The 24,177-nt window shown below is 29.7% G+C and overlaps 4 protein-coding genes across 5 annotated transcripts; 2 read left to right on the top strand and 2 right to left on the bottom strand.

Moving 5' to 3' along the window:
- Positions 1 to 667: 667 nt before the first annotated feature.
- Positions 668 to 9,585, top strand: LOC130902784 (THAP domain-containing protein 5-like). The gene is made up of 5 exons (XM_057815077.1): positions 668 to 1,711; positions 1,785 to 2,031; positions 2,160 to 2,483; positions 3,629 to 3,777; positions 8,935 to 9,585. The coding sequence occupies exons 1-5, from the start codon at positions 1,641 to 1,643 to the stop codon at positions 9,533 to 9,535; spliced, it is 1,392 nt and encodes a 463-aa protein (XP_057671060.1). The 5' UTR covers positions 668 to 1,640; the 3' UTR covers positions 9,536 to 9,585.
- A 1,483-nt stretch (positions 9,586 to 11,068) lies between these two features.
- On the bottom strand, positions 11,069 to 19,290 carry LOC130902783 (bleomycin hydrolase). 2 transcript variants are annotated; one of them, XM_057815075.1, is made up of 9 exons: positions 19,067 to 19,290; positions 18,755 to 18,918; positions 13,959 to 14,204; positions 13,722 to 13,901; positions 13,443 to 13,649; positions 11,816 to 12,042; positions 11,636 to 11,756; positions 11,350 to 11,578; positions 11,069 to 11,278 (listed from the first exon to the last, which is right to left on the bottom strand). In XM_057815075.1, the coding sequence occupies exons 1-8, from the start codon at positions 19,083 to 19,085 to the stop codon at positions 11,363 to 11,365; spliced, it is 1,380 nt and encodes a 459-aa protein (XP_057671058.1). In that variant the 5' UTR covers positions 19,086 to 19,290; the 3' UTR covers positions 11,069 to 11,278; positions 11,350 to 11,362. The 2 variants fall into 2 exon arrangements, with proteins under 2 accessions (XP_057671058.1, XP_057671057.1); XM_057815074.1 differs by having other exon boundaries at positions 11,069 to 11,578.
- Positions 19,291 to 20,236: 946 nt separating this feature from the next.
- On the top strand, positions 20,237 to 22,659 carry LOC130902781 (uncharacterized). The gene is made up of 3 exons (XM_057815072.1): positions 20,237 to 20,542; positions 20,596 to 21,117; positions 22,449 to 22,659. Exons 1-3 carry the CDS (start codon positions 20,521 to 20,523, stop codon positions 22,583 to 22,585), a joined length of 681 nt encoding a protein of 226 aa, XP_057671055.1. The 5' UTR covers positions 20,237 to 20,520; the 3' UTR covers positions 22,586 to 22,659.
- Positions 22,660 to 23,109: 450 nt separating this feature from the next.
- LOC130902782 (uncharacterized protein F58A4.6) lies at positions 23,110 to 24,096 on the bottom strand. The gene is made up of 2 exons (XM_057815073.1): positions 23,622 to 24,096; positions 23,110 to 23,554 (listed from the first exon to the last, which is right to left on the bottom strand). Exons 1-2 carry the CDS (start codon positions 23,989 to 23,991, stop codon positions 23,259 to 23,261), a joined length of 666 nt encoding a protein of 221 aa, XP_057671056.1. The 5' UTR covers positions 23,992 to 24,096; the 3' UTR covers positions 23,110 to 23,258.
- Positions 24,097 to 24,177: the final 81 nt, after the last annotated feature.

The raw sequence follows: 24,177 nt of genomic DNA, 5'->3' as shown, positions 1-24,177 counted from the left end.
ATAAAAACGTATTTATGAACAATTTTTCTACTAATTGAATTAAAAATATGGTATGCTTTAATAATAGCATGATTGATATACTATATTTAACAAAAAATAACCCTTCCGGTAACTATTCCTTTAAATCCAAAAATCGTTTTCAAATTTTGTAATTCTACCCGTGGTGGAAAAAGCTGCATCCAACTAGCACAAAATTAGTTTCCTTGTTACGTACGAGAACTATTTAACATAAAAACTATTTGAAAGTGTGCAATGTATATTAATTAAACATTCATGGTAATACTAAATTTAAATATTATATAAAGGATGTCCTCATATAATATTTCGTTAGGAAAATTAATAGAATGTAGTTCCATCATGGAAGTATATTTCAATTTCCAATAGCTCCATAATTCGTCATATGTATCAAAATTACATAAAATAATGCAATTTTATTATAATAGGTTAAATTTCGTATTAAAATGAAAAATAACATTGGAGATAAGCTAGGTTATCAAAAGGTTAGAATACGTCGTTTTTATAAGTTTATTGTGTCAATTAATAAGGACTATGATTACTTGGGATTTTTGAATAAATTAAAAAATAATAATCATCATTAATCTGGTTTAATTTCTTCTTATCGTCGATTCGTAGCTTGTTTATGTAATATACAAAAATAACCAGTTTATTCCAGTTTCTAAAATTTTGTTTATAACTTTATACTATCTATTATCACTTTTAAAAATGTGCATATCATTGATGTTGACATAATCTCCTATTTGATTTTCTATAGTGACTATATTTTGACATTCATTTTACAACAGACAAAATATTTCGATTCATCAATTTCTAAATGAGATAATACGTTCTTTATCAACAGTAATTACAAAATGTTAACTCTGGATATAAACAGAACGTCGCAAAGTCATTTTACTACCTGAATTCATTATTTTGATTATATTTGTAGTTCAATTAATACTAGGCAACACACATATCACAAGAGTGCACTTTGCTTCGGTTGCCCCGCTCTATCCTAACTTTTCGTACCTTTTCTTATCTATACTTATTGGGTAGCTTGGTTTTTGTTCATTATAAGTATTATTATTAAAATAAAATCTCTATAACCTATCGTTTTGTCTGTTATAAAATAGAAGAAGTATGTCAATTGTTCGAGTTTCCATCTACATCTATTTGGAATATTCATGAATCATCAATCAAAAATAACATAAGTTTTGCCCAATTTTGAGGTCGAAAAATATTCAGGTATCATTATATATTTTTCAAATATTTAGCTCGTGAAATTATTCTGCTAAAATCAATCCATATGATAAGAGCTCTTCAATTCCAAAAAAAGAAGAAGTAGTGTGACAGTTTTCATTCTAATTGTTTATATTTTCGTTTTTTGTCTCAATAAGAAATATTTTAACAAAAATAATAGTTTATTCAGACCTAAAGTGAGCATATATATTTTGTTTATCAAAAAATCTGAGTTTATTATTTTGTTTAAGAACTAAATTCATTACGTGTAAGTAAATTATAAACAAAACATAATTGTAATGTAATGTCTTCACTAAAATATAGAAAAACTGGAACGATCGCTCTAACGCGAGAAACATCGTTAAACTAAGCCTCCGCGTTGTAATTTTGTAAAATTTGTAAAAATGGTTAAAAGTTGTAGTGCTTATAAGTGTAATAACGTGTGGAGCCCAAATCAAGACATCCAATATCACAGGTGAGTTATTTATAACCAAAAAACCAATAAAAACAGAATGCATAAATATTTATAATGCTATTCTGTTACATAGATTTCCCTTGAAGAACCCCCCTCTTCTAGAACAATGGATAAAAGCGGCTAGATTAGAAAATTTCACCCCGACACCTCATACCCTTATATGTAGTCAACACTTCAATAAAGAAGATTATTCAGAATCAACTGCTTTCAAAAAAAGATTAAAATCTAATGTAGTACCTTCGGTATTTAGTTTTCTGGAGTCTCGGCAAAATAAATCTAATCAAATAAAATTGGGCAGAGCTCAGGATCTTGATGTGGAGGTAACCTCTATAACACATTCCCTAATATTTTTCCAGTTTGTCTATATTTCAGTAAATTTCTATGATTTAAATTGTTGCCAATATTTTTTTAAATTTCCATGTTTTAAACAGCAGTGTATGTTTGTTAGACTAAAATTATGGGCTTAGTCGAGGACTCATCCGGATTAATAACCATGGATCATGCATATGCAGCACAAAAAAATGTTGTAGTTAAAATTGAAAACGATGATAGTGAAATGTTTACCCCCAATGAAACGATAGATTCAAGTTATATAAAATCAGAAGATATTTCGATAAAAAGTGAGATAAATGATGAAGATACAGATTTAAATTCATCACTATGTCAATATGAATTTGATACAGTTCATATTAAAAAGGAAGAATCGCTAGATACAACTGAACAGAGTGAAGGAGATAAGATAAGTCATGCATTAGTAAAGGATGAATTTGAAGTAATTATGCAACTTTCTGTTATTATTATTACTATAGGTGATTAGGAGCAGTTAATGATGAGAAAATATAGGTTTCAGTGTGAATAAGTTCAATAATAAGACATATTTTTATATTTTTCTTCTCATTTTTAAGATTTATTAGATTTTAAGTTAAACTATTAACTGATTATTCTTCTAAGATTTATAAAATGCTTCGTGGAATCCAGATAATTTTAGACAATAACTGTATTCATATATTGAGGTAGTGGTATCTCTACTAATATAAAAGCATGTAGTGTGACAGTGCAATGAGAAATTAGAGTTTCCTTGAAGTATTTCAATATTTTGAGGGTCAAAATTCAAAAAAAGGTGGCAAAAATTTAAGCTGAGTTATAGAAAGATAGCAAATTTGTTTATCTATGTCAAAAATTTGATTTCTACGAATTAACCAATTTATTTTTTATATATCCGAGGATTGCGACTCAAATTTTGAGATATGGCAACACTGATGTGAATATGTCAAATCTGACATTGCCATCATAAAGTTTGACACTTTTAATGTTGTCAAATGAGTGCTATTTGAGTTTTATATGAATAACTGGATGTGTCGCCACTGTTCTATTCGGTACATTAGCATTTGTTTCCAAGAAGTGTTCAGGGAAACTAATGGCAGAAGATGAATCATCGTATACCAGGACAATGCAAGCTCTCACACATCAGTTGAAATGAAAATGTTTTTGAACAGTCACAATATCGAATTGATGGATCATCCACCATACAGTCCTTGTTTGGCACCCTATGATTTCTTCTTATTCCCGCAGATCAGAAATAAGTTGCAAGATCAACGATTTTCTACACCTTGAGAAGAGGTTGATGCGCTCAAATCACATATTTTTCTCCAACAATTAGTTTAAACACGTATTGCTATTAATAGAGAATATTTGGAAAAACAATAAAATCCTATCCAATTATAAACATTCGTTTTTATTTATCTATCTCAAGACTTGAGTAGCAGCCTTCGTACTTCATAGCAGATTTGATAATGCATGTTTTCAATCAACTAAAACAGATTTTCTAGCAAAAGACATCAAAATTAAAAAGAATATGATGTTATGACTCAAACGAAGCATTGCACAACCACCTTCAATCTGTATTTTCAATTTTAGATAACTAAACAAAAAATTACTATATTAACAGAAGAAAATAATTTACTAAAAGCTGAAAATGAATTATTAAAATCAGAATTGCACCAATATTCTGAATTAAAAGCAGAAACGGTTGAGTTAAAAGAAACAATTAAGTCATATCAAGCAGAGTAAGTATAATTTCATTGTAATTTTGATCATATACAGGTTTGGTGTTGGTTTTAATCTACAATTTAGTTAAACTACAAAGGAAAATGGTTGAATTAATTCAAATGATAGGTTAAATCCTTCTACAATGAATATTTTATCCAGAACAGTTTATATAACTTCACGAATATAAGATATCTTCAAAAATAATTAATAAATGATGTATGCTATTAATTAGTTGTCTTAAATTCAGTATTTGAAGAAAACATGGGAATATTATGATATGATGATATAGGGTGTTCCAAACGTAGTAAGTTTCAAAAGAGTGAAGAAATAAATAGTTAAAGGAAATAGATTTTTAAAGTCAAATATCTTGATATGCATCTGAACAGGAAGAAAACAAATGGGTCGTAATTTGATAGCATGCACTGGCTAATGTATAAAAAAATCGAAATTATCAATATCAATAACATTGTTTCGGTTGAATAGATAGATTTTATTACTCTGGGAAGTTATTAAAAAAATTTATTTCGACTTATGATAAAAGAAACACGATCCCAAAATATTTTAACACGTTGGCTGCTGAGAAATATCGATAATTTGGAAATTTACCATAAAAATCTTAGTGAGTATGTTATTTTGCCTTTAGAATGTATACATATTTATATATCAGTCCTGTCTGGCTCTCCGCTTCGAGATCTTTCACTCTTCTTTTATATTTTTTAGTCAGTCCCTCTCCAATTGTTCTCAAGTCTCTTCTAATCTCCCCCAAACGTTTTTTCTTGGTATTCCTCTCACTTTTTTCATATTTTCCACATATCAGGTTTATCTGGCTCTAGGCTTCGAAATCGTTCACTCTTTTATTTCATTTTTTTTGTTTTTTGCTTTATTTTGCCATCCCCTCACTTCCAGTGTTCTCAAATCTCTTCTAACCTTCTCCAAACATTCTTTTCTTGGTCTTTCACTCTTTCATTCCTTTTTTTGTTTTTGCTTCATTTTGCCAGCCTCTCACTTCCACTGTTCTCAAATCTCTCCTAACCTCCTTAAAACATTCTTTTCTTGGTCTTACTCTTTTTTTTCTATCTTTTCCACCCTTATGGTACCCATTTTACCAATCTATCTTCTGTCGTTCTACCAATCTGTTCCAACCATCTCGCTCTCTATCCTATATGTATTATACACTTGGTGCTTGTCCAATTCTAATCGTTCTCTACACACTCTCTCCGTTATTTTATCAGCCCCACACTTTTACTGTTCTCAAATATTTTCTAACCTTCTCCAAATATTCTTTCTTTGTCTTCCTTTCCTTTTTTTTCTTTATTTTCCACAGTTCAGGTCTATTTGGCTCTTTGTTTCGAGATGGTTCACTCTTTCATTTAGTTTTTTTTGTTTTTTTGCTTCATTTTATCAGCCCCTCACTCCCACTTTTCTAAAATCTCTTCTATTTTGGTCTTTTTGTCCAATGGTCTGGTTGCATAGGTCTGACATTGATTGATAGGTATCTGACAGTATTGTAATTGTTTAGTACATCCTTATTTCTGTTCCTGAATTTTTGACACCATTCGTGCTGCTCCACTGACTTTTGCTATTCCTTTTTCTAGTTCCCTTTCATCTTTCTCTTTATTTGTAATAGTGTCTCCCAATTAGTCTTCTACTATTTATAATATCGATTTTTTCCATAAATGAAACCCATGGTTTTGATATCACTTTTTCTTGTTTGAATTAGGTTGAGGAGGGTTATGTTTAATGGATCTCTTTGTCTCAGACCTTATTCTTAATTTTATAGAAGTACCATCCTCCAAAGTTCCATTTTTTCTTAAACTAAAACTTTCGAATTTTGCAGATTTTTGTTACTTTGCCCCGCCATTGAAATAACTCGTTTCGAATTTCACGTTGTTAGCGTATCAATTTTTAGAAACATTTCAATGTCCCCCTAATTTTTAAATATCTCTTTTAATTCTTTCAAAATTATGGTTTTGTATTAGTAACTTTAGGAAACCTTGTATTTGTATTATTTTTATCACTATTTCTAGCCAAGTAAAACACTACAGCTAAATTTTACATTTGGCTTAAACCTTTATATGTAAAGCTGAATTTTCAATAGTTAAATATTTCTAATTATTGATAAAGGTCTTCAAAATATATAATTAATATTAATAAGAATGTTGTTTTATATATAATATTAAAAAAATTACTCACGTTACACCCATTTTCACTTCCCCTCACATAACTGTGTAAAAACAAAAAATTTCATTATGGCCGTTTGCTAGATTACCAATTTTCCAGTTATAATTTAAAAATTATCATTGGTTATGTTTTATAATTTACGTTTTCCGTACTACACTTTTATAATTTTGCCCATATTATTTTCTGTTTATTATTTTTTGTCAAAAACATCTTTTAAAAGTGCTGATTATTGTCGCTAATTTCTACGTACATTACCACAATATTATCCTCAACTGCTGTTAGATGAGAGAAAATTATAGAAATATCTACAATCAAGTAGTTTTATACATTTAAAACTAATTACTTCTTGTAATATGAACAAAACTAATTGTAATCACTTTATAATATCAAAACTTTCTACTTTCCCGGTTTATTTTGACAATCTGACAACACAACAATGCTGGGACGACATGATCTGTGATATGTAACAGAAATTTAGTATTGGCGCGTCTTTGAAATAAAATGGTCTGCTTGCTTTGTGATGCTTTGGTGTGTTTGTGCGGGTTTTTATTCTATACAATTGGTTTTTCATCTGTTTCTATCCGATTATAGTAATTTCATTTGAAATATTGTACTTAAATAGTTCAAGTCAGTTATGATATTATTTAATCGACTATTAGGAACGGAAAAGTGTGTGATAGAGCAAAGTGTAGATTGCAGTGAAAAGTTATTGTTATTGTCTTCATATTTGTTTCACAAAAAATATACGGTTTTAAACTAAAAGGTCAGTAAATCATATATTTCAAATATTCAATTGTTAATTTGAGGTTAGAAATATAATGCCAACAACCCGCTTAATTTTCTGCACATGCGCGCTGATTACAAGCATACATGCGTTTCAACTCTTATTTCGTTTATACCGGACGTCCCGTGATAACGTACTAATAAATTCATTAGTTTTGAATTTGCCATTGTATAAAAAGACGCGAAACTGGAAATTTTCATAGTTCACTAGATTTATGCTATAAAAAATATGAATCAAGTGCTGTTAAAGTGAAAAATATTCAAATAAAAACTGAAAAAAGACGAAAGTGTTGTTCAAAATTTGCTCTTTCTAGCAAAATTTCAAAATTAGCGCAAAAAATGTAAAAGAATAATTCTGCTAAACAAATAAAATATTTATGGTATTCCCATAGTCCAGGCAAATTAGCTTAAATTGTTGATTTTGGTACGTAAATTGAATGTCCTGAAAAAAAATTATAATAAATTTTTTTTGTAACAGATTCGTAAAGAATAAGAAATCAAAATTCAACTAAAAGAATCCAAAAGTAAAGTTTTCACAGCTATCATACACTGCCCAGCATAAAATAGGGGTTACAACAGCTTTTTAATCTTCTGTTTATCTCTCGAAATAGTGAAAAGAAGAAATTATATTTTCTTACGGGACCACTCAGTTCTTTACCATGTCTTGTGACACCCTTAAGTATGAAATTTAGTGGTTCAAAGTGCTCCGATGGGAAAATATCAACAAAATATAATCTTTTTTATATTTAATTTTTTTGTAAATCTAAACACCCTATATATTATTCAAGTATATTCTTAAAAACACCTTATACATTGTTTGGTTATGGTTCAGTGGAATTATATAAATTGTTCTGATTTTGATTGTAAGTCGATACATTTCCAGAAATTAAAAAAATAAAATTGTATAAATTTAAACACATAAAAGGCTGATTGATTACCATATGAACATACAGTGTAATCCATTATTGATAACCATTTCTTCCCCAAAATTATAACAGATTTGAGATGAATCACCTTCTAAGGATCCTATTTATTAGTTCCTTTATCTAGAATTACATAAGCATTTATGCTCCAGGAGGTTTTTGTGAAAAATACCTCTTTAAGACTTTGGGTAGAAAGGGGAAACTGGAATAGAAGCATCTGGTATTGATTTTTTGATCTGAATTGCTCTAGTACCTTTGATCAGCCGATTTTTATTTTCTATTTTGTTGCTTGCTCTTCTGGTACATTTAAACATTGTTCAATGTAGCAACAAATTGTCCTCTTCATCTTTTATTTAGTTCAAGCGCTAGCATGTAGAGGAAAAAGCGTCCTTTTTATTTAATTTTTTGTAATACCCACACAAATTTTAGTTCAATAGTTGACTCGATATTCATTTCTTTATTAAAATTTTATGCTAGCTTCATATGAATTTAGCAGTAATTGTGAAACAGCAACAAAATTTTGGCTATTTGACACTGCCAACTTGATAGAACTAGTTAGATTTCACCAAATTCACCTTCGTAATAATACAAAAATCTTTCTGGCAAGAAACCTGTGGGAGGAAAGGTTTAACCTTATTGAAATCATTAGGGGTATTAAAGTGAATTAGAACTATGGAATTGGAAGGAGATGTCAAAATCAGCTCAGATAGAGGGTAGAGTATCTCTTAACATTGAAACACTTTGTATATTGTATAGAAACAATGGGTTTTTAAGAGTTTAGAACCAATTGTCTCTTTATATCTCTTCCTATTCCAAAAGGATTATTTTGTATTAGGTATTCTCGTATGTATGTGTTTATTAGGGCTTCATGTCCCCCTTTCTTACAGTAATAATGGGTATACTAAGTTTTAACAGTAGATACCACTCCTTTTAGAAAGTTCAGAATGTGATATGGCTCTAGATGTTACAGATCTTCGTCTTCTATTCCATCTGCTTCCAGGTGTAGTGCTCTGGAGTTCCACAGTATCGTCCTCTGCATTGAGGCAAAAGTGCTCCAATAAGACACCTGTTAATATTCATAGGTTGATTCATTTAGCAGATCTTCTCTGGTTATAGTTTTCTTAAAGGTTTTCTAGTAAGATTGGTTCTCAGTAATGAAGAAAAGAGAAGAAAAAATTCTCAATTAACAATTAATCCTCTTAAGCAAGTAGACAGAAAAGTGGGAGTTGTTCATTAGCAAAAAAATTGGAATAAATTTAAAAAAACTTAGTTGAATATATTTTGTAGATTATCGGCGTTTGATGATCTCAAACGTTACCATCAGCAAATCGAAAATCAGATAATTCGATTGAAAACCAAAATGACAGATTTTTCAGAAAACATTATACCTTCCATGAAAAAAAATCACTTCAAAGAAGTCCAACAGTTGAAAAATGAAGTAGAATCAAAAAATAAGTCACTATTGAGCCTCAACAAAGAAATAAATAGATTAGTGAAGTGTATAAATAATATTAACAAAAAACTGACTTCGGTGAATGAAACAAACAGGAATAACTACTTGAAACAATCTCATAGAGCAGACGAATACGAAGCGAAATGGAGAAAAGCCGTTGAAAATCAAAAGGACGTGGAAAGTGCGTTGAAATTACGGGAAAATGAGCTGTCGAAAACGAAGCAAGAATTGAGTAACTTAGTTCGAACTTATACGGCTTTAATAGATACGTATGGGAATTGTTTGAAACACAACGAAGAATTGAGATTGGATTTTGGTGAATTGAAAAAAAAATTTAATGATAAAGTTGAAGCAAACAGAAATTTGCGTGAAGAATTGAACCAAGCTCATAATAAAATTAGTGAACTATATCCTTGTAAATATTGTGGATTGTGATACTACTCTATTTCGTTTTGTTAAAATAAATGTATACAAGGAGAAGAGAATTATTCTTTCGACCTATACCTATAATTCCTTCAAGTTTTTACTTCTTAAACCTTTTTGTATGTTGATAAATGGTTGTTTTGAGATATCTTTTAAAATTAATTTTGTATAAAAATATATTATTACGATATGTTTTTAATAAACTGAAATATTAAATCAAGTTTACTAATCACTTTAACAAAAACATTGTTAATATGCAAACTCAAAACATAACCTCTAATACACCCATTTCTTCTTTTTCAATTTTTTTGGGTTAATCCCAATGAATGATTCATCCAGATATCAGTCTTCTTTTTTTGTAATCCCTAGAACTATTACCTTGTCAAGTCTTCTTTCTCGCTCTTGTGGAACTTCTCTCACAATTCATGTGTCGCTACATTTACATGTTATAGAAGACCAGTACCGTAGCATTATATTTATTCACGGACATTTAATTGTTTTCGACCAGTGGCATAACACATTTTTTTCAGTAAAATCAAAATAATGAATGAGAATTCATTCGAAGATAAATTAAAAAAAATGTATTTGAATAATATCTGTTTAAAATAACCAAAGTTAGACTAATTAATTATATTAATAAATTGATTGTTCAATTCTTAAAATTAAAATTTATTCTTAGTATTCACTCTTTATAGCAAAAAATTATTATTGAATTTTTTCAGGGTATATAACAAGTGAAAAAACGAATCCTTGGGGTTATCGTTGGCCTAATAAAAGTCATTTGTGCTCATTTCTTTAGAATACCTTGTAACCAAGAACCTTAACTAAAGAGGCTCAGTTACCCTCATATTTTTCACCAAGGGGAGCTCAGAGTCCAAAATACACCAGTATCAGCTTATGTTGTTATTTATGAACCATTTGTGTACCATTCCATAGTACTTCTTTTGAAAGTTTTGTTGGTATATTTCCATAACTACATGATTCTGATTGTTATTTTTCTACCCACAGAATTTGCATTTGTCAGTTTCTCTTCTGTTTGCTTTTCTGAATGAACTTTTTGGAGTAATCTAAACTTATAAGGCACCTCCAGAGTGATTCTGTCCCGTTTCTGTTTTTCTACTGAAAACCGTTTCTTATAGGAACATTTTCTTATATAATAGGCCCAATAAAAGGTGTTTCTGCTCTACATTTCCTTCCAGATTTATTTCCATAAGTCTTTTACTGACAGATATTTCTACCTGTAAGATGCTCTGACAGAAACTTAGTTATGGAGTATTTGGTACCAGTCCCAGCTCGAGTTGTGGTTTATGAACCATTTGTGTACTATTTTATGGTACTTTTTCTGAAAGTTTTGTTGATATATTTACATTCTATATTTGTACCAAAAATTGTTAAAATTGAATACAAAGTTGTTCGAACGATTTTAATGATAAAATAAAAAGCAATAACATAACAAATAGGGTGTGAAATAATATTTGTTGTACCATTTATAAAAACAAATTCCAGCAAATTTATTGTTATTAAAAAATATAAAAACGATGTTCGAACATTTTATAAGCTTTTATTATTTGTTTATTTACAAATTCGAAAATACACAATAAAAATGGTAACTGACAGTGACATCTAACCCAAGTTATTACTTAAATTATATAAGTTGTACGTTATGAGACATTTCCTTAGAATTTTACCATGGGTATGGTGCCGAGATGCCGTTTGATGAATTTTACTGAACACATACGATTCAGTAAAATCTATCTACACGTAAATTAGAAGCTATTAGACTGTAAACATAAAAACCATCAGTATAGTTGTTGCAATTCACTCACCAATGTATCTGTATTAATTAGCCAAAGTCCCCATAGGATCCCATGCGGGTAAAACAATCGGTTCTTGTTTAAAAACGTCCAATACATCCTGAGGGACGTACTTTTTATCGACAACTACTTCGAATGTGAATTCTTTAAACCAATCGGATGTCATAATTAAATATCCTTTTTCTCCCCTATCTTCACCCCATGAATTTTCCACTCTCAGTTTGGTTACTTCTCCTGCATCCTATATAAATGAAATATTCGAAAATAATTTAATTATACAACTTAATAAGGTACTTACGTTAGTGTTAACCGCTGTGAAAACCATTGCGTGAGTCATTGCGCTTTCGCTATACAACAACCGATCAGCTTTAGATAAAGTAACTTGAATATCAACGCCGAAAACCAAAGGAAAATCATGCCTGAACATAGAATATGTTATTAGATCGGATTATATATATAAATAAATAAAATATCTTACGCTTTTAAATCTTGTATGCCCTGTTTGGCGACATATCTTTTAGATACTTCACATCCGAACCAAACCGCTTCTCCTTCTTTAATACTCTTAGCAGTTAGATCCAATAGCAAATCCACCGGTTGGTTATTGTAAATGCATTTTCTACCACCGACCATATTGCCTAAGCAATCTACGGTATAACATTTACCGTATTCATTCGTAGGTCTAGGATCTGTTACCAAACAAACCTAAAATTAATATAATCATTGAATTTGTATTGTTTTTAGCTGTAAAAACATCATTTGTGGAAAATATCAATACAAATAGATGTTTTAAGCCAATAAAGTGAGATTTGATGTTCAAATCCTACATTAAAATCTTGTTTCATCCAAAATTTCACCATATTCAATGGCTAAAACAAATAAAACTATATCTAGTTATCAAACTTTTATCCATAAAGTCCTTCACATGATGAAAGTAATCAATTACTTAACCTATAATAATAATATATCCTCATATGTATCTATACCATACAAGTTTATATATAATTTTTTTGAATTGAAATGTGAAACCCTATGTTTACATAGATATTTACTTACAGCAAATTAAATGATCATTATTTGCGGTAAGCAGTTCTATAGGGTTCCATATAGCCTTTACGATGACATTTACTATAGAATCTTGTCATCCATTAGTTCAATATATGTTAGCTCAAGATGCCACTGCATTTTACACCATTTTCAAAAAAGTTTCGTGTAATGAAGTTCATAGCAGGTTTGAAAGTCTCACAAATTGTTCAAATATAAATTATATTATCTGTGCTGCCTACTTTTACATTTTGACCCTAATAAAGCCAATATTTTAAGGAGGAACCACCTTAACTGGAAGACCAAAATTGTTGAATTTGTCACATTTTTTTTTTATAAAATTAGATCAATTGATAGTTATAGAAACAAAATGTATTATTTTGAAGAAGCCCCACATAACTAGAAGCCAATGTCCCCGTGTACTAATTCATTGAAAATATTGTTTTTGTTCAAAATTATTGAACCTTTTATTAACTTTTTAATGAAATTAGATAACAACAAACTGCATTATTTTAAAGGAACTCCAAAGAACCTACAAGACTATGTCTCCATAATATACCTACCAATTCATTAAAAAATTATTGAATATTTTACTAAATTTTTTGATCAAATGCCTCTATAAGATCGATAGATGTTTATAGTAACATAATTTGATACTTTGAAAGGACCTCAAAGAACCTAGAAGACCATATCCCTATAATTTACCTACTAATCTATTAAAAAAATGTTTTCGTTCAAAGTTATTGAGTATTTTACTAAATTTTTTGATCAAATGCCTCTATAAGATCGATAGATGTTCATAGCAAAAAAATTTAATACTTTGCAGGAATCTCAAAGAATAGAAGACCATGTCCCCATAATTTACCTATTAATTTAGTAAAAAATATTTTTTTGTTCAAAGTTGTTGGATATTTTACAAAATTTTGTGCCATATATCTCTATTAGATCAACAGATGTTCATAGCAATAAAAAGCTCCACAGGATAAGAAAACAATGTCCCCATAAAAATTTTTCGATCAAATATGGTAACAAGTTTTATTAGAAAATGAATTTCAACTTACCTTATCATCTACATTAAAATGGGGTTTCACATGCTGCTCATAGAACTGTTTGGGAGTGATAGGTCCTATGCTGTGGTATGCCTTATTCTTGTCGTAATAACTCCAGATGAATGTTTCGTTAGGTATACCCAAACATATCCCCACAATCCTGTAAATGTTGCCCATTTGGTCTGATATAAGGTGTTGTATATCGGCATCACTACCACCCTAAACAATTTAAAAAAAAAAACCATAAAAAACCCCCCGGGATGGAATTTCTTGAATAAACAAACAACTCACTTTGGAAATTAGTTCTCTTATGGCTCTAGCATATTCCCTGAGTTTACTTTTGAGGATTTGGTTCATTTTAACACTTTGTTCGCAGCTGAACGATTCCGGAAAGTTCTTTTTCGGCATTAAACCGTGTTTGTTGATGAGATTAACTAACATGTCCCATTGACCACCGTCCGAAGTTGGATCCTATATAAAAACAAATAGATTTCATCGAATTGTTGGTTTGTTTATTAATCGACTTACGTTGAGTAAAAATGAGACCAAACGACCATCGACCGCTTCGTTACGTCTTGCAGTTAAAACAATATTATTGAGAAAATTGTTGCATCTTTCGATTTTATCCCAGAAAAAGAGATAAGCTTGGGAGAATTCGAAGTCCTCGATATTGAAATGCTTGATGAATGGTAAACGAACTACGTTTAAGGCTGCAAACAACCAACAACGACCCGAACTTCTTTGGTTTGTCACTGGTTTTCCTTCCGCTTCAATCTGGAAGTAAATATATGGAGACTAAACTAAAAATTTAATTACCTAATTATTCTTCAACAAATATGGACAAAAAAAGTATTAATGTATTTTCTAGGGGTTAGGTAAATTGCAAATTAATATTTAAAGCACCCATGCCATCTAGTTGTGGTTTTTAAAACTGAATTTAAGGTTATGTTTAAGAGTTGAGCAATTTAACGAATTGGAAAATGGCCGCCGAAGTGTAAACAAACGCTTTTACCATACGTTTATGTGTAGTATGTGAAGTTATTTGTTGGGTTTTATACCAATTTAGGGTTATGTTTGAAATTAAACAATCTAACTAATAGGAAAATGGCCGCCGTGGGGTAAACAAACGTTTTTTTCGTACGTTTCTATATAGTATTTGATGTTATTTGTTGGGTTTTAGACCTTATTATACCGCAAGTTGATAACGTTCTTCTTGTAATTCACGAAAATATCATTATCTATGAACTCAGTTTGAATTTCCGTAAAAAGGAAAGCAGTATTCCACAGGGAGTGACCGGCTAACTTAAGTATCAATGTATCGTGCCACCCCATGGAATATTAGTACTTCTGCGACCATCCTCGTATACCGTTCGTAACGAGTGGAAAAATTATAGAAATTACAATATATTGTAAATATTTTCAGTAAAAAAATGTTTTGAGGATAAAATAGAAGTCTAAACTAAATATTCACAGCAATGCCATCTGATAAGTGTCTTATTCAAATAATACATATTTATACTAACTCATATTTGATAAGAAATACTTATTATTTTAAATATATTCAAAATGAAATTAAAAAATACATATTTGCACGAAATATGTCAGTTTTTTAAATCAATTCGAGAAAGTCGAATAGATTATGTCGAACTATACACCCAGAAATGCTTTGGGTAAATGGATTTCGAAACCTTGACATCATTCGACGTAAAGTACACTGAGAAAACAAATTTTGAATATTTTCGTACATCAATTATAAGACCACATATTGTTTAGGAAAAAACTTTTCTCGGTGTGCTATTCCCTAGCTAAACATTTAGTTAACTAATTCGCTTATTTCGGTGCAATTTGAATTTCTTTTGTATGCATTTTTCTATTTTTAGCGAAAAATTGGCAGTCCGAATAAAAGAATTCAAACTTTATTATCATTTCGTGAAATTTGGCGTAAATAAATAATTTTTTTCGTACAGTCATGTAAATAATTTTCAACACGATCGAATTAACTGTCGTAGGTATAAATATTTTAGGAAAGAAAACAATGTTTCCAATTCTATAATTAGAAATGGCCGGATAATTTTATATTTACAGAAGTTGCAATTTAGTTAGTCAGAAGAATATTCAATAAAAAATAACTAAAATAACCACCTGAAAATAGAAATAAATATATTTATTACGAAATAATGAGACATTGAAGGAATAGATACGGCAGGTCAAACTAGTGGTCACTACATCCACTACAGAAGAGTCTATTTATACCTATATGAGAATTTGTAAAAAAAATTCAAAGAATGTAGTCAAAACCATAACTAGGTACTTTTGAGGTTATGTAAAGAAAGCGCGAAACAATTGAGAAACAAAATGTTTAGAAATTAGAGGGGGTTGCATAAATTACAGTTTTTTATTGATTTTTCTGACATCATTCTTTGAAAAAATCACTGTCAATAAAAATTTGAAATATTACTGTTTGGATAATGAGCTAAACGTCATTCAATAGATTAATACTTTTTAAAATTGCAACATTTTATAGGATTTCACATAAAATAGACTATAAAAAACGTTGTATTTCATCTTTTTATTTGGTTTTAGTACAAGCAAGACTTTTTCAGCTAAAAATAATCGTGTCAGACAAAGTTTTAATTATTTCTCTTAACATTATTCCAAAAATGACTGTTAGTTTTATCAAAAACTATATAATTATAATAAACAAACCAATATCTCTCCTTTAACTTTGAATAAGGACATTAGTCCAAGACTAAATATTATGAAACACTAGCAAATATCTCAAAAAGTATGAAACAATTAGAAACAGAAGATATCTCTCCTAATAAATGTTATGAAACACCAGATCTCTCAAAAAGTATAAAATAATTAGAAACAGGAAAAAACTGTCTTCAAACTTTAAGTAAGACATTATTTCAGGAATAAATGTTATGAAACACTAGCAGATATCTCAAAAAGTGTGAAACAATTAGAAACAGAGAAAATCTCTTCCAATAAATATTATGAAACACTAGCAGATATCTCAAAAAGTGTGAAATAATTGGAAACAGAAGATATCTCTCCTAATAAATGTTATAAAACACTAACAAGTCTCTCAAAAAGTATAAGATAATTAAAAACAATTGTCCTCGAACTTTTTAGATAAGAGCATTATTCCAGGAATAAAAGTTATGAAACACTAGCAGATATCTCAAAAAGTATGAAACATTTAAAAACAAAAAATTTAAACTTTCATGTTCAAACTTTAAATAAGATCATAGTGAAATGGTTTACAGGTAGATAGTCCCGTTAGGGGTCATCTACCTGTGTAGCAAAAGGGTTTTTACTAAGAAATTGAAAAGAAAAAAACAGTTGCCATTATATGATACTTTTATGAAATTCTTTGAATATAAACTCAAGTATTTGTTAAAGTCCTTTTAATGATAATTTCAATATTAAAAGTCTCCAAGAACAATTATTTGAAAATCAGTCATTTTAGTACTAAATTTGATTTAAAAAAAATTTTCTCCGTTATTTTAAAGATGAATAGTATCAACATATAATTCTTATCAATAATAATTGTTATTGTAACTAATCTAATAAACAATGCTTGAGGTAGACCATGAAATAGATCATAATGAAAATATTTTTCAAACGAGTTCATAACAATAAAGAATGTGGTATAGCTATTGATAAACATATAAATAAAGAAAGACAACAACTATAAATATTATATTTAGTAGATGTAATCAAAAAATACAACGAATTTTATTAAAAACAAATTAAAAAGGTATCAAAAATTTAATACAAGGTACAACTCATAGTTAGCAATGCATTTATCTGCACTTTAACGGAAAGACAAAATGACTTTCGTCTGTTCTTCAATAGGGGTATCAAAACGATTTTCATTTAGCAATTTTTTTTTATATCTGGAAGACCACAAATCGCGTAGAACTAAATCATAACTGATGTTAGTAGACAGGAAGAATTTTAGAAGACAGAACTAAGTTGTAGACAATTCTGAAACAACTTTTTGCACATTTTTGTCTACTATTATGTTCCAAGATTCATTGGATCATTCAAAAAACAAACTATCCTTCCCAAACAAGCTAATCTGCTTTGATTTTGAAGATATAAGAATTTCAGTTTAAATTAAAAAAAAAAGAAATTAAAATCTCCCCCCTTCATATCCAAATGTTACTGATATTTGTTTTATAATAAGAGGCTTAAGTGGTGTTGCCTTAAGCATTAATGTAAATGGTGTAGCTACCGCCATCTATCAAAAAAATTTGAAACCTTAAACATATGAAAACTCTATGAAATAATAACTATCTATGACTTAGAAACTTTGTTGTAGAAAAACTCACTGTTTTGACATATTAATTTCCTATTTAAAAACATGGCACAAATGTAACCCAGACAGAGATACAATCTCTTGTGTAAATCTGTGTCATTTAGTCGAAGGATACAAAATGGTCCTTATTTTTATCCACCATTAACGTATCCTCTCGGATGACCATTTTTTTTTTGTATTAATGTTTAATGTATTAAGATTTATGGTACACGTTCTTAATGGGGACCCACATCATAGATGATTGATTCCGGGTGTCCCTTGGACACTTGAGTTCCATTATTTTGTATCGATGTGACTCCAACGACCATACTTATCGATAATTTTAACCTTTCATGCAATAGGATTTTTTAGTATTAAAGACCGGTCTGTAACCAGTTAGATGTCTTAATATTCTGGCGTTCGTTCGAGTATGGTCGTTGAATTATTGAAACTACTTATAAGTTAATAAATAGTTTATTTCAAAGTAGTTTTGCAGGGGACTAGCTTTTCCGTTAGAACTGATGGTTGTCTTTATTCCATTTCTCTAGTATTTATTTATGCTTATTTCTTCAAAATACTTAAAATTCTCTTATACATCTATGGAAAATTTATGAAGTGATTGATGAAAATCAGAAACGGTCATAAAGTCTCATCAAAACTTGTCTTCCTAGGCTACAGCCTATTCAGCCTGATGCTAAATACACCATTTATTTTTACACATTCACTAACTACTACATTCAATGCCATCTTTTTATACTAAGAGCGATTGATAAAGTTTTAGTACATGTGTAAACTCAATCTGATTCAACTCATGTTCAACTTTTTTTGTGAAGTTATATTGAAGAAATTAACCACTGAAAGATCCGAAGGAAACTGAACAATCACATTTAAACCAAAAAATTTTCAAAGTAATAAACCTATAAATATATTAGAATACCTTGCCCCATAAACATATTTCCCAATAAGAAATAAACAGAAAAACAATATTTTTTTTAGTTATATATAGAATTCCTACCTTGTGATTGAATACATGTTGAGTTTCTTCGAGAGTTTTTCTTTTCAAGGCGACTTCGAAAGGGTCTGTTTTTGTACACACGTTTTGTGCCAGGAGATTTTTTTGTTCGGCATAAAATTCCTTCCTGAATTTGGACAAAGTTTCTTCGTCTAAAGCACCTTGAACTAATCGTTTTAACGTCAGGTATGTTCGTTTCTTACCAGAAAGTGAAATCGTAATTTTAAATGGATAGAACGCAAATTTTGACAACTTCATTTTTAATTAAAAATAAAGTTGATTTTCAGCTAAAAATGAAAAATATCTATTTTTTACCTGATTTGTTTGAATCCATAATAAATGATTGTTCAATCAAACTTTCCAACGAATCGAAGAGAAAACTGTCGAGAAGAAAGTTAGAGAGAAGATAGGTGGTTATCTATGCTAACATAAAATACACACTGACTATAATTTTCGCTATTTAATAGTTAAGGTTGAATACGTCAAATATTTGCCTGTTAAACTTCATTTCTTGTAGTGTCTAATAAACCGTTACAGTACTCTTAATACGCACACTACGTTCGAGTCATTTCGCTGGAACCATCGACATATATACTGCGTTCCGCTATGTACCTCTGATTACTCTGACTGTTCGGTATCGTTCGGAAATCCACTTTATTTCCATCTCACTGCTTCGTGTTCCGATATATAAAATATATATATATATATAAAACTCTGAGTAAGAACTCTTTGTTCCTAATCTTAAAAGAAGAGTTTCAGATTTGTTTTGATTTTTGACGTTTCAATACTTACCAATTGAGCAATCTAACGAATTGTCTATAATCCATTTAAAAATGGTCGCCGTAGGGTAAGCAAATTCTTTCCTCCCGGAAACATTGCTTTTGTTGTGCTTAGTGTAGGTAACCGGTAAATATAATCTGAGTTGCATGTATATTTGAAACTTGTGGAAAATGGTCAAGATTCTGACTAGGGCTCTTTTTATCTAATGAAACTTGAACTCAACAGTGAAAAAATCAAAAACAATATAAAACAAGTTTCGCTATCGGGAAAAACTCAAGAAAAGTTAACACGGGTATATACGGGAAAGTCGATTGTTTACCCCACGGCCGTCATTTTGACGTAAATCATCTGCCTCCTCAGATTGCCTAATTATTTGGCAGTTGTTTGTACTTATGTTTTTTTTTGTATATATAAAATGAATAATATAAAAACTGAATGATAATCAGCCCAAGTACGAATTGGTTCTCCATTGCTATGCAGCAAATAAACATTTAAAAAGTCAAATTTTGTACATTCATAAGACTTCATACTTCACTAGTTACTGTTCGGACTAGCTGACTTCAAATATTTTGGGTTAAGTTTTTTTTTGGTTAATCGTTTATTGTTCGGCAATTACCATGATCAATCTATTTAATTTATGATCATGTGATATAAATCGCTCTCTGCATAACCTATAATCACGTGATACAAATCGCTTTCTGTTCCGTGAACAACATTACCGAATGTATCTATAGAAGAACTGCATTAGACGAATGCAATTCCGTGTCAATTGTCAAGAAAAGATTAAATCAAGTTGTTAACGTTTGAATGTGTGGATATTTTCTAATTTAAGTTTTAGCTGTTGAATTAAATGTTTTTTCGTTATATGTATATTTAGTTTTTGTTAATATAAATCAACAAAAACGTTCAAGCTCTATCTATGATATATTGAATGTTTGGTGAAAATATAAACTTAACCTCTAAAAATTGATAATTTCAATTTTTTTATTATGGACAAGCAAACTTTATTCAGTATTATATTAATAACTATTCGTGTTTTCTTTATAAAAATTGTGAATTTTTAGATATCCTACATAAGGAGCTTCCAACTGAAATTACAAATTTACCTCCAATTTGTATTGAAGACTCTTCTGATTTTATCAAACGTTTCTTGGTGGAAAATTTACCGAAAACAGATAGTAAAAACGTAACTACCGATTTAAAATGGAATTTTCTCTTGGAAAAACATTCATTTGAAAAGAAAAAGAAACAACTTAAAGGCAAGAAAAGTTTTCTTACGAGAAGACAGAGAATTAATTTAAATTTGCATAAACTACCAAAACAAGGTTGGAACTACGGAGAATTAGACACGTTGAGACAAATGTGGAAATCATACATGAGAGAGAACATCGATATGGTAGAAGTACCAAATTATTTGGATCCAAATTGGAATGCTTTCAGTATGGTTCTTGCAAAATCTGAATTAGTTGGAGCTGAACTAACTATAATCAAATCGAGAGTTCCTAGTTTGATAAGAATGACAGGAACTGTTGTGTTGGAAACAAAAATGACTTTCCAAATTGTAACCCCAAAATCTCAATTGAAAGGTAAGTTAAAAGTCTCTACCTTAAAACCGGGGGTTTTGTTTGAAAAAATTTAGTTCAAAAAACTGATAAAAGAGATTTTTGTTTTGTTCTTTATTCATAATTCTTGAATACTTCGGATTGTTTATAAAAAACAGTTCTTGAAAAGAAGAAAGGCAGTAAAACAAGCAGTTTTGATTTTAAAAATGAATTTCGAAAGATAATTGGTGGAAATATTAAAAAAAAAAGCTGATAAAAGATTAAAAAAGAAAGAACTGAAGAAGAATTTGATCAATATAATTGTTGTTGAAATTGGAGAAAAGCAGGAAAATGAGAAAGGACTCTTTAAATGAAAAACTGACTAGTCTATTCTAACCCTGAAAAAATATATTTTATAATTTTTTTCGTAATTACCCTAATCTAGCTAAAATTGTTGCTCATTCTCAAGCTTAGAGCCATTAAAATGCTGATAGAGCCCAAATGAGCTGTAGGAATCTCTTACTGGTGGATTAAGGAACACCATAAGATATGTGGAAGGAAAAAAACAAAGATCAATGGATGTTATAGACCATAGATGAGACAAAAACTTGTACTGGGTGGAGGAATTACTACAATTATATAGAGGCAATCGCAGATACAGTACAGACAGGGAAAGACAATGCAATTGTTGTAATCAATACAAGAATAAAATTTCAAGGATTTAACTTAGTGGAAAAGATTTGCTTCAAAACAAACAATACTGGAGGATTCTTCATGAGCTATGGCGACTAGGCCCAGGCAATTAGGACTGACAATGTCTTCCAATTCTTATTAATTGTAAGAATACTATCGTTCATCACAGTATTTCGTGTAAAACTTCGTTTTAGTTTTACTTGAAGATGATTCTGTGATTGAGTTTAGTTTGAATGATACTAATGAATGGATGAACAACCTGGGCAAGTTTAGAGTCATTCAAACGCTGATAGGGCTCAAATGAGTTGTTGTAGGAATCTCTTACTGGTGGATTAAGGAACACTATAAGATATGTGGAAGGAAAAAATAAAGATACATGGCTAATATAGGCCAAAGATGAGACAAATGTTCGCACTTGGTGGAAGAAATACTACAAGTAGATAGAGGCAAATACTGTGATACAGACAGTGGAAACATATCTTCTGCAACTGTTGTTATTAACAAATAGAGGAAAATCCAAGGATCTGACCTAGTGGAAGAGATTTGCTTCAAAACCAGAGGCACTTGGAGGATTCTCGTTGTGCTAGTGCGACTAGGTCCAGGACTGAAAAGGCCTCCCTATTTTTAATAATAGTAGAAATACTTTAATCCGACTTAATTATTTATGTGAAATTTTATTTTAGTTCTGCTTAAAGATGGGTCTGTATTTGAGTTTAGTTTGGATGATATGAAGTTCACTGTATATGGAAAATATTTGATTACAAAACCTAGTGAAAGGAGCGTTAAGAAAATTAAATCACAAATGGTCCCCTATATTTGATTATTATTATTTGTAAAACGAAGTTTTTTGTTACATTCATAATAATAACAATTTGATTTCATAAAATAATAAAATTTAATGTCTAATTTAATTCTCATTCTCCCTATTTTTTTTAATATCTAATTTTCAACTTATTGTTACAACATTTTGAGTATTATGTTGCCTTCGCCCTTCAAATGACATCTCTGCATTGATTTATTGTGCAGTTTCATGTCTTTACGACGTTTTATGGTGAATTGATTGAACTCTTCTTATTGAAAACAATGTTTCTTGTCTTTCAATTGAAACTACTATAGTTTGAGTATCGAATTAACTTAGAGACGAGTTGTACTTTTGATTTGTTGAGAATTTGAGCTACCAATTGTATACGTTTCTCATACAGATCCTTCTTCCTATTGAGGGAATTTATACCAGGGAATATATTCTTCTACTGGTTAGATTCTTTGAAACATTTAATCTCGGTGTGGATAAATACTAAGAAAAAGCCACACTTAATACACAAATGGGTGATAAAATAAGAATTCGACATTTAAAAACATGATTTTAATATTCAATATTAACAGATTATTGTTATTATGAAGTAACAATCAGATCAGAGTTAATTGTTGTTAATTTCATACATTTTTCGTTAATATAAAAATACACAAATGGTAGAAAAACAATTGTTTGAGATTTATTCAACATATTTTTTATTTTCCTTAAAAACGGAATACTCATATTGTAATTTAGACCATATACCTTTGCACATATTCATAAGTCGAAAATCGATTTCTTTAAATTTTTTAGCGTAATCATATTCGCGCTCAATTATCCTACGTGCTTGTTTATATTTCTTTTTTTGAATTAAACTAAGGCTTAAATAAAGTCTACATCTTGAAGCTATACTAGGATCTCCTAATCTAAGAGCAAGTTTCAATTGATGAAATGAGATTTTACCAGCCGTGTCGGCACAATTTGGAAAATAGTCACCTTAAAAAATATACTGATCTTTGTAACATGTAATTGAAATGTTGTTTTAAGTTGTTATTGGACTTACCTAGTGCTGAAAAAGCTCCTCCTAAAGTTGATAACCACGATAACGTATGATCTAATTCACATCTTTCTCTAATTAAGTAGTACATTCTATCATTCCATTTATAATCTATTAAATCGTATTTTGTCGGTGATAAATATATAATTACGTTGTTGTTTGTATTTATTGACCAGCAATAGATAAAATGAAATCGATACCAATAACTGAGAAGTAATTCTTTGTATAAATAGTACCAAAACGTACTATCTATTTCTATTTGTTTAGTATTGTTGTTTGGAATGTTTGTACCGTTTTCGGAAATACTATTTCTTTTTATTACGTACACTCCGTAATGATATGTCCCATCAGTTAAATACAAATAAAGATTTTTCATTTTTTACTTAAGTTAACTACTCGCAATTCATTGTATAATTTGATAGTAAAATCAGATTATTCTTGTCATATTTGTGTTATGTTATTCTTCTTTTTTATATAGACAAATTACGGAAAAACAGTTTACTCGCCTGTCAGGAGAAATTACATTCTATGTTTTTCAGTGTTGCAAGATTTATTATTGACA

This window comes from Diorhabda carinulata, chromosome X (assembly GCF_026250575.1).
Source record: "Diorhabda carinulata isolate Delta chromosome X, icDioCari1.1, whole genome shotgun sequence".
Classification (NCBI taxonomy): domain Eukaryota; kingdom Metazoa; phylum Arthropoda; class Insecta; order Coleoptera; family Chrysomelidae; genus Diorhabda; species Diorhabda carinulata.
This window is presented reverse-complemented; position numbering and strand designations above follow the sequence as displayed.

Coding starts and splice junctions, on each gene's coding strand:
- LOC130902784 (XM_057815077.1), top strand. CDS start 1,641: ATGGTTAAAAGTTGTAGTGCTTATAAGTGTAATAACGTGTGGAGCCCA. Junction 1,712..1,784: donor CAAGACATCCAATATCACAG/GTGAGTTATTTA, acceptor TCTGTTACATAG/ATTTCCCTTGAAGAACCCCC. Junction 3,778..8,934: donor ATTAAGTCATATCAAGCAGA/GTAAGTATAATT, acceptor TATATTTTGTAG/ATTATCGGCGTTTGATGATC.
- LOC130902783 (XM_057815074.1), bottom strand. Junction 12,043..13,442: donor ATTTTAATGTAGATGATAAG/GTAAGTTGAAAT, acceptor TATTAATTTTAG/GTTTGTTTGGTAACAGATCC. Junction 11,579..11,635: donor TCACAGCGGTTAACACTAAC/GTAAGTACCTTA, acceptor TCATTTATATAG/GATGCAGGAGAAGTAACCAA.
- LOC130902781 (XM_057815072.1), top strand. CDS start 20,521: ATGGACAAGCAAACTTTATTCA. Junction 20,543..20,595: donor GGACAAGCAAACTTTATTCA/GTATTATATTAA, acceptor GTGAATTTTTAG/ATATCCTACATAAGGAGCTT. Junction 21,118..22,448: donor CCCAAAATCTCAATTGAAAG/GTAAGTTAAAAG, acceptor ATTTTATTTTAG/TTCTGCTTAAAGATGGGTCT.
- LOC130902782 (XM_057815073.1), bottom strand. CDS start 23,991: ATGAAAAATCTTTATTTGTATTTAACTGATGGGACATATCATTACGGA. Junction 23,555..23,621: donor AGGAGCTTTTTCAGCACTAG/GTAAGTCCAATA, acceptor ATATTTTTTAAG/GTGACTATTTTCCAAATTGT.